This window comes from Trematomus bernacchii, unplaced genomic scaffold, assembly GCF_902827165.1.
Source record: "Trematomus bernacchii unplaced genomic scaffold, fTreBer1.1, whole genome shotgun sequence".
Lineage (NCBI taxonomy): Eukaryota > Metazoa > Chordata > Actinopteri > Perciformes > Nototheniidae > Trematomus > Trematomus bernacchii.
Window position 1 is genome coordinate 12,773,779 of NW_022987720.1, and position 13,989 is coordinate 12,787,767.

General features: G+C 39.0%; 2 protein-coding genes across 2 annotated transcripts; one reads left to right on the plus strand and one right to left on the minus strand.

Annotated features, from left to right (window-relative positions):
* Positions 1–2,969: 2,969 nt before the first annotated feature.
* ccdc43 (coiled-coil domain containing 43) lies at positions 2,970–6,149 on the plus strand. The gene is made up of 5 exons (XM_034144196.1): positions 2,970–3,168; positions 4,004–4,097; positions 4,827–4,962; positions 5,131–5,186; positions 5,347–6,149. The coding sequence occupies exons 1-5, from the start codon at positions 2,995–2,997 to the stop codon at positions 5,532–5,534; spliced, it is 648 nt and encodes a 215-aa protein (XP_034000087.1). The 5' UTR covers positions 2,970–2,994; the 3' UTR covers positions 5,535–6,149.
* Positions 6,150–7,143: 994 nt separating this feature from the next.
* On the minus strand, positions 7,144–12,215 carry moto (minamoto). The gene is made up of 7 exons (XM_034143685.1): positions 12,153–12,215; positions 10,293–10,438; positions 9,893–9,997; positions 8,200–9,679; positions 7,920–8,054; positions 7,413–7,584; positions 7,144–7,334 (listed from the first exon to the last, which is right to left on the minus strand). The coding sequence occupies exons 1-7, from the start codon at positions 12,213–12,215 to the stop codon at positions 7,144–7,146; spliced, it is 2,292 nt and encodes a 763-aa protein (XP_033999576.1).
* Between the last annotated feature and the right edge of the window lie 1,774 nt (positions 12,216–13,989).

The following is a 13,989-nucleotide window of genomic DNA, read 5'->3' on the forward strand; positions in this document are numbered from 1 at the left end:
TGGAGTGGAGCATGTGGATGCCCACCCACTCAGCAGCCTCGCGGACCTCGTCATTTCGCATCAATCCACAGCCTCTCAATATAAATAGGACAGGCCTCCTAAAGCTATGCAGTACTAAGAGTGGCAATGGCATTATGCATCGACCCTGGGCCTCTCAGCCTGAAATATGACTATACGCCTGTTGTAATGACAGTTTCCCTCTAACTTGCATTACACTATGTTAACAGGGGACTATTTGGCAGCATTATTTGAAATTAATGTACTAGTACTGCCTGCAATAACACAAGGCAAGTGAGCGCCAATAGACATCAATAAAACTGCAACTTTGGAAAACTACTTCCAATGTTTAACTTTGAAACACATTCATACTGTATACAATTCATAAACATATATGTATTCACATAGATTTTTTTTTTTTTTTCAAAATGACTGATAAACACTAAAAGGCAGTGAATTGCACATAGGGATTCAAATATGTTTTAAAAATGTGTGCATAATGTAATTTGTGTGCCTATTTTCTCTAGCCTAATGTACAATTTGATCAATAAGAGATATCTTTTAGATAATGAACTTAGATTTTAGTTTTACTCAAAAGTATACTTGCAGTGAACAAGCAGTGGCATACAGGCGGAGTTCACTAACATATTTGTATTTATCGCAAGTAATATCTTTATTGCAATATTCAACAACCGTATGACATTTTACACCTTTTTATCTTATACAGTAACAGTAAGATGCACTTTTATTTTAATCATGGGAATGTCAATCAGCCCACAAACATCAACAAAGTGTGCTTTTCATATTTTCTAATACAGTACTCAATTCATGGATAAAATGATTACCTAACATGCAGGTGGGACACAGAATCTGTATCTTTGGTCCAATTTGAAACATCTGAAAAACACTAGCACACAATTGTAGTACGGAGCATGGTGCACCAACTCAGTCTAGTTTCACAATTGTTTAAGGGTGTTTGATGAAAGTTAGTTTGAATGTTGCCTGTAGAAAGTACAAAGTGGACTTAATATGTGAGCAAATGTATCTGGGCTGTGAGGAATTGAAGGTGGTGCACAAAAATAGTGCAGTTCCACACGGTAGCTTCCCCGTGGCGTCACAGAAGCTTCACACTTCATTACTGCAAGGCCAGCGACGTGTGAAGCCATTATGTGGGAGCAGTGGGAAGGGGAGCGTGTGTTTGTGGGCATGTGTGTGTTGGGTGTATGACTAGGGGTTGTTGAATGTGTTTGTTGATGGGTGGGGTAAATAATAACCCTGCTTGCTCAAAGTGCTTTCTGGAAGCAGGATCAAGTCATTCACATGAAAACATTGTTTAATGTATTCAAACAGCTGGGAGGTGTTGTCTGTTGTCCCAGTGTCAAATGAAAGAGGACGAACAAACAGCTGGCAGGGCATTTTCTTGCTCCACAGCTCTGCTTACAACTATACTTTAATTAACAACGTCTGATGCACAAGCATGCAGCAATTTGCAATGAATCACATACTACATAAGTTCCAAACTACTGTCATGCAACTAAATCCAAGACTCCGCTTTATTCTCTGTCTCTATCATGAGGGGAAAACCAATCTATGTCCTCTACTTCCACCCAGTGGTCAAACTCAGGATGTCATACTCATGCTATTCTTGGTAGCATCATGTCATCTGTGCTTGTACTCACACAGGCAAACACTAGCCATGTTAAACAGTAACAATTTACAAAAAACTACTCCTTTCACCCATTTTCAATAAAGATTTTTAACAACCTTCTGGAAACAAATGTATCTTCAAAATAAGTAATCCTCTCAATAGGATGGTAGAAATACATTGTGTTTGTTTTTGTATATGTTGTGCTGTCCACTAAATGTAAAGATAACTGATTATTTTGAAATCGGATAGTAATGTCATGACGATAGCCTACGGGTGAGAGCCTGAGTACTTCTGTTAACTGCTGGATAATCAGACATTATTTTTTTTTTTTTTAAATCAAGAACTTGTTTTTTTGTGGCATGGGCACTTTATGTAACTGCCAACACTCAGCATTTTTTGCACTGATTGAAGCGTTGGCTGCATAAATTAGTTTTACAAGCCAGACAAGCAGCATGGCAAAGTTATAGCAGCCATTTTCATTCAAATGGACGGTTAACAAAACCTGTGCTTATATAAGCTTTAATGTAGCATATAGTTTACAGGGGTCAGAGTACATACCAAAAGTACTTATGTGGAGCAGGTAGAAATTAGAGGGCCAACAGCAAGATGTGGGAATATGTGGTGATTTGGTAAGGGGATAATGGAAGGCAAAATATAGAAGCAGTGGCCAATTATTTTGTCTATTTCATGTACATATATGAAATGCTTTATTACATCCTGATGCCAGATAGTCATGAGAATTCAGATGACTAGCATTTCACTTTTTTTTTCACAAATAAAAAGTTGTGGGTCTTTTTAGAATTAGTTTAGTTTTTTCTTTTTAGGTGGATGATTTTATTACAAAACAAAGGTTTACTTTGCATGGTACTTAACTGAACTGTATCACTGAAAACTGAGCAAATTACAGTTGTGGAAATGGAACTCACACTGAATAAATTGATGCAGTGATGCTAAATTAATTACTTTTTAAAGAAACAATATGTGTTGCTTACTTAGGTAATTTGAGGTCTGAAAAATGCAAACCACTGCAACAACAAACTGTTAATGAACATGTTTAGCTAGCTAAAATGCATGACTTAGGCTACAGAGTTTTTCTTCGAGTTTTTTTTCAGTTTGCACCGTGACAGCAACAACTTCTTTGTTATACTTCAACCGCTAAATGTGTATATGCGTACAACAAAATTACTGTCAACATACTGTAATTAAGTTACCTGGACGGTTACCCTCAAGTTTGTAGGAAAAAACGCTGAAATTTCAAACACGTGTACCTAAGTTGTATCATGTACCTTTTTCGACAGGCATTTACAAAGGACAACCATGCACCGCCGGAAAGACCCCATAGGGCCAAGATGGCTGCGCCCGTGACAGACGCCGGGGAGTTTGAAAGCTGGCTAAATGATCGTCTTGACTCGTTGGAAGTGGACAGAGAGGTGTATGGGACCTACATTTTAGGGGTCCTGGAGGAGGAGGAGAGTGACGAGGAGAGAGAAGATGCGCTACAAGGAATTCTATCCGCATTTGTGGTAAATATACAGGGCGGCACGTCCCGCTCTGCCAGCGAGGCTTTCTCATGTGTTGCTGTCCGTCTCGTCTGCCGGGCGCTGCCAAGTGACAACGCTGATGTCAGTCAGCTTTTATGGAGCTAAATATCGACGGTGTTGGTCGAAACCATATACAGTCTCTGATCAAAACACCACCGGCAGTTTAATGAGCTCATGAGTTCTCTCCTGCCATGTAATCAGCAATATGACTCTGATCGACCAAATTCGGCCAAGTAAAAGTGCTGTTTGGCGGTGATACATGTTTGAAACTGTTTAGATGTCTTTATATTGCAGTAAAGATATCATCCTCTAACAGCAGGGGTTGTTTGCTGTTAAGATTGTTAAGCCCCCTGTGGCAAAGTATCCAACCTTATATATGTGACCGTGTGTGGTGAGCATTGGCAGGCTTTCATTTGATCCTTATGTTGTTATTATTAAGGAATTCAGAACTTAACACTGTTTATGTGCTGTTTTCATATGCTCAGTGTGCCATTTGGCAGTCAAACTGCCTCTGTATCAGCCTCTGGTAGACCAACCTGATGTTATGCTAATTTTTGTAAGAAATAACCCCTTGGAAAGAAGAACCACCTTGTTATCAAAGCATAAATACAAATGGATAATTCATTCATAGATAAGTGTCCTTTTTAATGTGACATAATGGGATCACAGAACCACTGCTTGGATCTCTGAAGTAGCCTACATGACTGTGTCTCATGTAGTACTAACAGGTTGTGATAATAACCCGGTTCGATAGCCCGCATTTTATACAGTACAATGAACTGTTAGTACATAACATTTACATGTTTTTTATGTGCAGGAGGAGGACAATGTAGAAGATGTCTGCAAACAGATTATTAAGCAGTGGACCGATTGGCGCGACAGATCAGCTTCCAAAAGTGATTCTGATGATGGTATGTATGTCATTTAAATTCATCCACATTCCCTATCTCATTGAAAAGTAATATTTTAAATGTGTACCTTGTCAGTATGAATAAAAGTTCAGGGAACGAGTCATCAAAGTTTGCAGTGCACCAATTTGGCAATTATTGCTGGACATAATCATAAGTCAATGAAAACAAGAACAATATAACACAATCTTATGACAATACAGTCAAAACTTGGAAAGTGATATGGTCTAAGAATTTATATAACAATTTAGTCTAGTAAAAAAAAGGAGACTTGTCAACTCTTTTAAATCTTGACTCAACAGAGTAAAGACAGCTTGCTACTGAGTCTGTTGTCAATACCAGTTAAACATACAGAGAGAGGGATTAGCTGTTTGAGTTTTAAATCATTTTCTTTGAGTTTGGAGCAGAGTGCTCAAATGTATTTCTGTCTTCCAGAGAGATAAACATTGTCTGGAAAAAATAAACTTAAAAACAGCTCCTGTTTTTGATGTCGAAAAGTACTTTTCTTTCCGTCACTGTGTAACTGGAAAGAGATTGTTTACTGTGTACATATCCATAAGGATGGGTAAACTGTCTGGAGACTTGAGCTCAGATGGGGGCATAAGAGCCTCCTTCTGTTCACGCACCTTCATGTAGACAGTGAAAAGCAAGGGCTTTAATTGAAGTAAAAGTATTCCATGTTATTTGGGTTCATTTACACTTTGTCTGTGTTTTTACTTTTCTTTCCTGAAGCTGAAGTCCAGGCCATCGCCAGGATGATAGAAAAACAAGCCCAGATTGTGGTGAAACACAAAGAGGTTTCCGGGGAGTCGAAGCAAAGGAAGGACGCCCTCCTGGCTCAATACGCTAATGTTACGGACGACGAGGAATATCCTTTATTTTCTTTCTATCTCTATGGGCAATATCTCCAATACTTGCACCAGAACTGTTAAGATTGAGTAAAAATACTACAGGTAAGAGGAAATATGTTTTTTTAATTTATTTTTTGGGGTAAAGGGGTACCTTAAGTTGTCAGTTCTTTCCTTAACATAAGCACTGAAGCTGAAGAAGAGGAGCTAACCGGTGCAAATAACTTTATCGGGAATGAGAAATGTATCCTTTCTAAAGCTGTTTAAAATTCAGTGTCACTAATTGCAAAATGAATGGATAACCCCGACTACACACACACACACTGGTGATGGTAATATGCAGTAAATATCTTATAGCACAGTACATTTGCTTTCATCCTGCTGTCCTTTACTGAAAGTGTCAGCCCTGTTCAAGAACACCAACGTGGCAGAGGTGCTGAACAGACAGAAGGAGAAGCGGGACCAGGCTCGTGAAGATTCTCAGAAGAAGAAGGAAGGGGACAAGATGCAGCGGGAGAAGGACAAACTTACCAAACAGGACAGAAAAGAGAAGGAGAAGAAGCGTACACAGAAAGGTGAACGCAAAAGATAAAGCACAGAGAAAGGACACTTTGTATGTGGAAAGGTTTTCAGGAGACAGAAATCAAAAACAGTCATTGCCTCTTTAGCTGAACCCCATTGGCACATTCTATTATGTGTTCATCAGTCCCCTTACGTTAAGTTCTTTCTCTTTATATGTGTAAAGAATGTGTATTCGTCCAAAAATCCCTGCTATTCTTGGATACTGATATGACCAGTTCCTGAAACATGTATTGGAAACAAGCTGCCAACCGTTATGCGCTGAGTGTGACTGTGTCCTCTGTCGCTGATCAAACTTAAACCTCTGCTAATATGTTGTTATAGCAGCGTATGAAACACGCTTTGGCTGAGCTACAGCAAGTATACACAAATTGGATTGGTCACGGTAAAATCTGAGGAATGCCTGCAATGCAACTCAATCCAGTTTGTACTATTAGCCTCTGTGCCAATATGCCTTTCACTTCTGCACAACTTCTAACAAAGTGTTTATTTTGATGCATTTTTGTCCAAAATGAAAACAGAAGATTGGTTACTGAGTTATACCACAAACATATCATGTACCATAATTTCAATGTTTATAATGAGGTTCATCAGCTTTTGAAATTAATAAAAAAGAAAAAAAAATTCAGCCATTTGGATTGCTTTATTGTTAAAGAGTTGGTTAACAGAACAAGTAACGGTTAAAATCACAACACAAACATTAAAAGGACAAAAGAGAATAGAACAACTCGTATACATACAGCCTCCTCAGGGAGTACGTGTACAGATTTATGCTGCTAGAGAATTGTCACTTTTATAAAAGATACAAGCTTTGGTTCCTTGCTGACAAACTGTCAAACTGATGAGAATATTTAATAATACTATCTGAAAAGAATCAGATGGAAAGTGTGATTAGTACATATACATTTAATACGCTGCAAATGTCAGTATCTTGTTACAGTTAAAGGTTTAGAACACATTCTGATGAATGTGTTAAGATAACGCAAGAAAAATAAATGTCAGAGATTAATTGGAGCATTCAGAAAACATTTTATAATTTAGCATGTTTATATTTAACTAATTATATGAATTGCGTCTTCAAAGAAAACAGAATTCAGAGAATTATTATTAACTTAACATTTCACTGATGGGAATATTGTTTTATATGTTTCTTATGGAAAATGTGATTATACATTTTAATTTAAAACACTGAACCTTGCTTTCTGAAGTTTGAGCTTCTTTGGCATAGTTTGCAGATAAATACATTTGTTCTGATTATACTATATTAAGGCATGTTAATTACTGCCCTTATGATTCAATTATTGCTTGGGATTACCCAGAACTTAGGTTATAATACATTTCAATAAATTAGTATTAACAATGAAGAATTCATAAATAGTGTCTTTCAATACAACGGTGATGGAGCAAGATTCATGTAAATCTTGAACTGACACGAACAGCGCAGCCATCATTGAGCTTCAAACTGCTCAGTTCATATTTTGCAGTGATCACTGTGTTGCAGGTAAAATGTCACTATAAACTTCCAGGTAACACCCAGTTGCCTTTGGGAATATTATAATCGGGGCAATTGGAGTGGTTATAATGTAATCGTGACCTTTAACTCGTGCTTGATGCCTGCTAAATCATAACTTAAAGGAGTATCCCTCAAAGGGAGAGGGGCCCCTCTCTCTGTGCGTCTCCTGCTTGTTGACTTCGGGCTCCGGACTCTTGACAGTCTTTGGCAGTGTCAGCTGGAGAGCACACCACAGGGCGGTGCGGATCTTCCTCGTGGCAGCAGCCAGGTCTTTCAGTGCATTGACCATCAACAGGGTGTCTATGAAAAAAGCAGCAAGTAAGTACCAGCAGCATTTGAGAGAGAGGAACATACGCTAACTGATGCAATATGACTTACCTGTGTCCTCTGTGAAATGGGCTCTCTGCCGCTGGTGTTTGCTGGCTGGCTCCTCCTTGTGCCTCGCCTGGGTGTTGCAGATGGCCATATGATGCCTGCTCAGGGCGGTGTGGATGTCCATGTGGAGGGCAGTGTTGCCCAGAAACTCCATCCTATCCAGAAGGCTTGCCACCTGCAACACATACAACACAACATAATCAACACTTTTCCCTGTCACTCTTAGAAATACCCTTCTTAATGTGATATCCTCTCACACAATAAGCCATCACATGAACATTACTTAATTAAACAAAAATACATTACAAAAGTTGTATTGTGTGTAAGTATGGCATTTATTCAGGGCTAAAAATAACAATTATTTAAAACAAATCTCCAGGAGATTGCATATATTTCTCGTGAGTGTGCAAAATAAAGCTGCTTATATCACCTTACAAACATAACAGGGCTGCTGGGACTAAATTCACCTGGAGATGGCAGTATGGAAGCAATTAATTTAGGAGGTCTCACCCTTGCTTGTTCTCTCATCTGATTAACAATGAGGTGGTCGATTCTTGTGGGATTTGGTGGAGTTTTGGGGAGGTTAGGGCTGACCACTGCCGCCGTCCTTTTACCAAGAAATGCCTTGGTAAGAATTACCTCTGTCTAAAATCAAATTAAGAAAAAACACGTTAGAACATGACAACCGTGTGCAACAGCAATACTGAAGCTGTGACAATATGCAGCTTTTTAAAATATAGATTACGAAACGTTTGTATTAATGACACAAAATCAGATTTCAAAAGCATACCCTCTTTCTGTCCCGCTCCAAAGACCTCCACTGCTCATAGCACTCGTCCACGTAGACGTAAAGCTGGATCACAGGTCCTCCCTGATTCATCACCATTGACGGTGTCGGGGCTGAGGCCATGCCATGATAGGTGTTCTCTCCCCTGCAGGTCATCATGTCACTGATATAGGAGTTGAAAACTGCTGACTCGCTGGCTGACATCCTATCACCCACATTCATGGCTGTCACACCGCTGCCATAGGGCAGTGTGGATTTGGGGCTGAAGTGAGAGGCGTTCATGGGAACGCTGGAATATCTTCTGGGGTCATGCACAGGATACATGGGAGGCCTGAGCTGCTGTGTATTCCCACCACTCACCATGCCATTTTCTCCATTAGTTCTCCGAGACTGCATGCTCCCCAGGTGATCAAGGCTTAGATTATGTGAGAGGACCTGCTTCCTATCCCCCCCTCTCATGTTAGTGTTAGTGGAGAAGCCTTTACCTAGAAAGTGAGGCATATGCATCCTACTCTCTTCTCTCTGCATCTGTGGCTTGTTCTGTATCAGGCCCTGCTGGAAATGATGCTTTGAATACTGGTTCATGCTCATGTTAAAGGGGAGTGACGTGTTCTCTCTGTGAAGGGTCATGTTGCTTTGGTTTTGGAGGTAGTACTCTGCGTTTTGTGGGCTGAAACGAGGTGGATCTTGAAAGGCATCACGCTCAAATGTTTGTTTCCTCACTTCTCCATTTATTTCAATCTGCTGTGTCCCAAATGCTCCCACCAGCTGCTTCTGACTCTGCATTGCGGGATGACTTTGTGTTGACATTGCAGGACCAGAGATTTCCCATTGTTCAGCCACGCTGTCTTCATGCTGCATGCCCACTGACTGCCTGTGAATGTTTGTGAAGTCTCCACGACATAAGCTACCAGGCTCACCAGCCATCAAGGACCGGAAACTGCTGACCAGTTGGTTAATGTCTTGTGTCCCATACTGCTCATTACTGATGGGTTTTGTGCTGCTCTGGGTGAACTGCTTTTCGTAATAAGGAGTAAAGTATGAGCTGTTCATTTCACTTTGAGGTCTAAAGACATTACTGAGGTCAGATAAATTGTTGCTAGGCTGGCTATTCCCTCTGTTTTTCTCAGCTGGCATGTCGTCATATCCGCTCTGTTGTACCTGTGACAGGTAGGTGTTTCCTGTGTTGGGGATTGATAGACCTGGTGGCAGTTTCTGAGGACGTGGGACAGTGCTGTTTCGGTCTCCATTAGGCAAATTAAAAAGCCATTGTTGATTGGTGGAATGGCCATTGGACTGTTGATAAATCTCCTCAACATCTTTGCCCACTGATTGTCCCTGTGCTTTATCCAAAGCCTCACGGGATACATAGTTTGAAAGAAAGGTAGAGTGTTGTTGCGCTTTACCCTCCGATTGAACATACTGAAGCAGTTCTTCACTCAAAGTCTTTGGAGACCAGACAGGATTACATGTAGGAAGACTCCTAAAGAAATAATCAAGGACATATTTTAATATATAACAAACTATGGAAACATATTTAACTAACTATATTAATTAAAACACTCTTTTTTTGTATCAATTTTGTTTATTTTTGTGTAGATATTGTTATGATATGTATATGTTCAATAGCCATAAATCATACTATAGCAGTTGTACAACTAACCCACCAATTTGAAAACATAAAACCTTGACATACCCTTCACTGAAGTAGCTGTCTTGTGAATCTTCTTCATCGACAATATTTGACACTAGGCCCAGTAGATCAGTCTCTCCGTCATAGTCAGGTGTATTACTGGGTTTCCTGCAAAGCAAAGAAAACATGGCCCTTGATTTATGCTATAACTTTTCATTGTCACCTTAAAGCATTTATTTAACAGTAATACTTGAATTGTTTTCCTTCCACAATACAACTTGCACGCAGTATATTTTTATACCTTGCAAAATGATAATAAAATGGCTATTGAAATGTGGAAATTCCCTGGTTTCGATATCGACTAGTAAATGTCTGATATTGTGGTATTCCTAACCAATACTACAGAATAGTGCACAGATGAATAATAATAACCAACTCAACCTGAACATATTAAAAAGAATACCTGCTGTTCTGGGCACAACTGATGAGGCTATAGGGATCAAAAGCATTGTGAGACCAGGGCATGTCAACTGCTGTTTTCTGATCCTGTGGTGAAACGAAGGGCAAGGCCTCTCTACCATTCTCTCCCCCACCTGTATTGAAACTGGCCTAAGAGAGAGAAAAACATGGTTAATCCAGGGGTGGACATTAAGGGAAAAGGCCAGTGGCTTTTCAATTTCACTGGCCCCACCATTGTAATTACTGGCCCATAAGCATTCGTCAAAAATGTACCCCAATAATAAAGAAAATGAACATATTTGATGCAATAGTAATTTATTTAGAAACTAGATTAAAATTCAATGAGTTCTTCCTCATTTTCCTCCTTTTTTTCCTGGACGCCTACATCTATATAATTTACAAGTACTGCATCTAACACAGCGGGTGTTTCACTTGCTGCCTTCTGCCTCTGCACACACAACTTGTGTAATGGATATTACACAAGTCTGATTTAACGGAAGTCATTATGTACATTTCAGAACATTATCCTACACTGCTGTTACTTTATTACCCTAATGAATATAGCTATTTCGAGTCGTGGCTGAACCTGTCACTGTGTCACATCATACTATTTCCCTGATGGCTCCCAGAGGATTGTTGACATCCTTGTGGATTCATCTTATTATTATAGACACATGCATTTCCAAACATTTGGACTACCTATGTTGTAAATGTATTATCTTTTCAATTTACACACGGCATCTATTGCACGTCTGTCCGTCCTGGAAGAGGGATCCCTCCTCTGTTGCTTTCCCTGAGGTTTCTCCCATTTTCCCTTTAAACTGTGGGTTTTCTTTGGAAGATTTTCCTTGTACGATGTGAGGGTCTAAGGACAGAGGGTGTCGTATTGTCATACTGATATTCTGTACAAACTGTGAAGTCCACTGGGCTATACAAATAAACATTGATTGATTGAGTGATTTACTTTTGGTACTTTAAGTATATTTTCATGCTAACACTTTTGTACTTTTACTTGAGTAACATTTTGAATGCAGGACTTTGACTTGTAACAGAGTATTCCTACACTCTAGTACTTCTACTTTAGTACTTCTCCCACCTCACTGCAACGAACACCTTCCCTTTCTTTCACTCTTTATCTCATACTACTTCCTTTAACTCTTCCGGTGACTTTATCTAATCTGAAACTCGTTTTTCACGGCGTTTGGCCCGTTACCGGCGGTTTTTAAAACATTTTATCGAAAGGTGACGCGTCGGTAGTGAACATGATCGGCAGCGCGGAAGCGGGAGCGCGCTTCCTGCTCGCTGTGCGCCGGAGCACACAGCGTCTCCATTTCATCAACTATGACATCAGCCTCACGGAACGCTATGTCGAAACGATTTCCCAAAACTCCTTGACAAAATACCAATATCACAGGAAAAGCAATATTTTTGACTGGCCTGAGCGAGCAAGTGCAACATTTACAATGTTGAGCCCTGGCTGGTAATCAATCTAAAGCTCACTACACGTAAACAAAATACTTCGTAACTTTTGTGTTCTTCCTTGCACATAGCAGATTGATGCAAATTACAAAACTCATTGTAAGTCTCACAGAAGCTTCAGAATATATAAGAATACCGTTGAGAACAAAACGAGACAATTATAGCTGAAATGATTCGTTTCTTAATCAATTAGGGCGAACAAAAGTGAACGTTAAGGGATCTTGATCCTCTGAATATATCTAAGGCCTAATGAACAGTGTATTGTGCTATGACACCGTTATATGATTCCACCGTTTTACAACATTTATTTCCCTATTATAAACTCTCAACATATGTGTAAGGTTACTTCAAATGTCAAAGTTGTGTCCTAAAAGTGGTGTCTTACCTGATGCTGGTTTGAAGGAAAAAGTGAATTTGGAAATCTGCTCTGATGCCCATCAAATGCCATTCTGCACTCCCTTGAAATGATTCTTTAACGTTAATTTAATACTGGCCTGGAAAAACACAAGATACTTGTTAATATATGATGTTGCCAGATGAAACAGAAACATTTGGGTCAAACTAAAACCATTAGTTCACTACTATTTCAGGGAAAGGAAATCAACTTCGCCGTTAAAGTTAGGCGATTAAGCTAGCAAGCTATCGATGCTAGCTTGGCTAACTTGAACTCAACTTTCACCCATATTAAAACGGATTAACTGCCGTTTAAATGTGGTTAACTTCGCTAAACAGATAATGTGATCCAAGTAAAGTACAGAATGAACCTACCTGCGTACATTTGGTAACGGTCAACTTTAGGTGTTTAACTGTTTTGTTCAGCGGCCGTACATAATCTTCCAGTGCTGCTCGTGCCAGGTGGCCGCCCCCTTCGCTCGCCCCAAAGTTCCGATGTTTCCCTCGCGACCTGAACGCACATTGGCTGACGCAGCGCCATATTCGCCATCTGGCCTGACGAATCTGTTTTTCATCCAATCAACATCCAGCAGGAGATCCAAGCATAGCAACCGATAGCAACAGGTAGTGTCCCACCCTCCCCCACATCTGAGGGCATTGTGCACTGGCATTATGGCACAGGTGGTCCTCTTATTAAATACAGTCAGAATATGGTAAGTATTATACATACAGTCTATGGTTATTATATTCAGTCTATGTTTATTATGCCCACATGGAGTTCACCCATTTTTACACAACCAAAATACGTTTCAAGTAAATAATCTATACATAAATAATATTAGGAATGATAACCAGAATACCTTTATTCGTCCCACAGAGGGGAAATGTACATTTGTTACAGCAAGTAAAGAGCCAAAGATAGCTTATCTTATCTTATATAATTATACCATTCACAAAATACACATCCACTACCAATAACAGTTTTGTGATATAGCAGCCAGGTGAAAGTATTAAAGGTGGAAGTATATATATATATATATATTCCACATATAAGTATTTCACAACAGGGGCGTCATAAACCAGAACACTATTTGTTTTTAAACTAGTGAATAGCCTACATTCATTTCAAAATTGATTGTTAAAGTGTAATTACACACTAATAACACATTTGCACATTCATCAATTAAATCATGATACATTTCACATTTAATCAATTGTGCACTTGTTGATTATTATGTTAATATTATACGTACATTAAAAATAACAAAAGCTACCCCCAATTGAATTGGAATTGTATGTGATTTTGAAGAATAATTAAGATTATTAAACTTTTAATATTTGGTATGAAGTTTATTATTACTTTTATTTAATGCTTTTCATATGTTCACTTGTTGATTACATCTCTGAATTGTTTTACTTTTAAAAAGGTAGTAAATAAGGGTTTTAATCAATTAAATAATTATAAATAATGTGTAAATCCTATTGTAATATATTTGTCGATGTTGTTGTGATTATAATGTATTGCATTATTTGCAGTATTTTCTGTAACTAAAAATAAAAATGTGTTACAATACATTTTACCAAATAGTTCCAAATTACATACATAGATGAGTTAATTTTCTAAAAAAGATACTGTCTGCATAACATGATTCCTCCTCCTCCTCCCATGGACATATTACTTGAAGGGGAACTTGAAAGTCTGGTTGGGCCCATAGAATGTATAAAGGTTGGGCCACACAATCCAGCTGTGGAATCAAGCTCGAGAATATTTTCAAAAAATACAAGCAGGACACAAGCGACATTACTTTCAAAATAAAAGCACAAGTGTT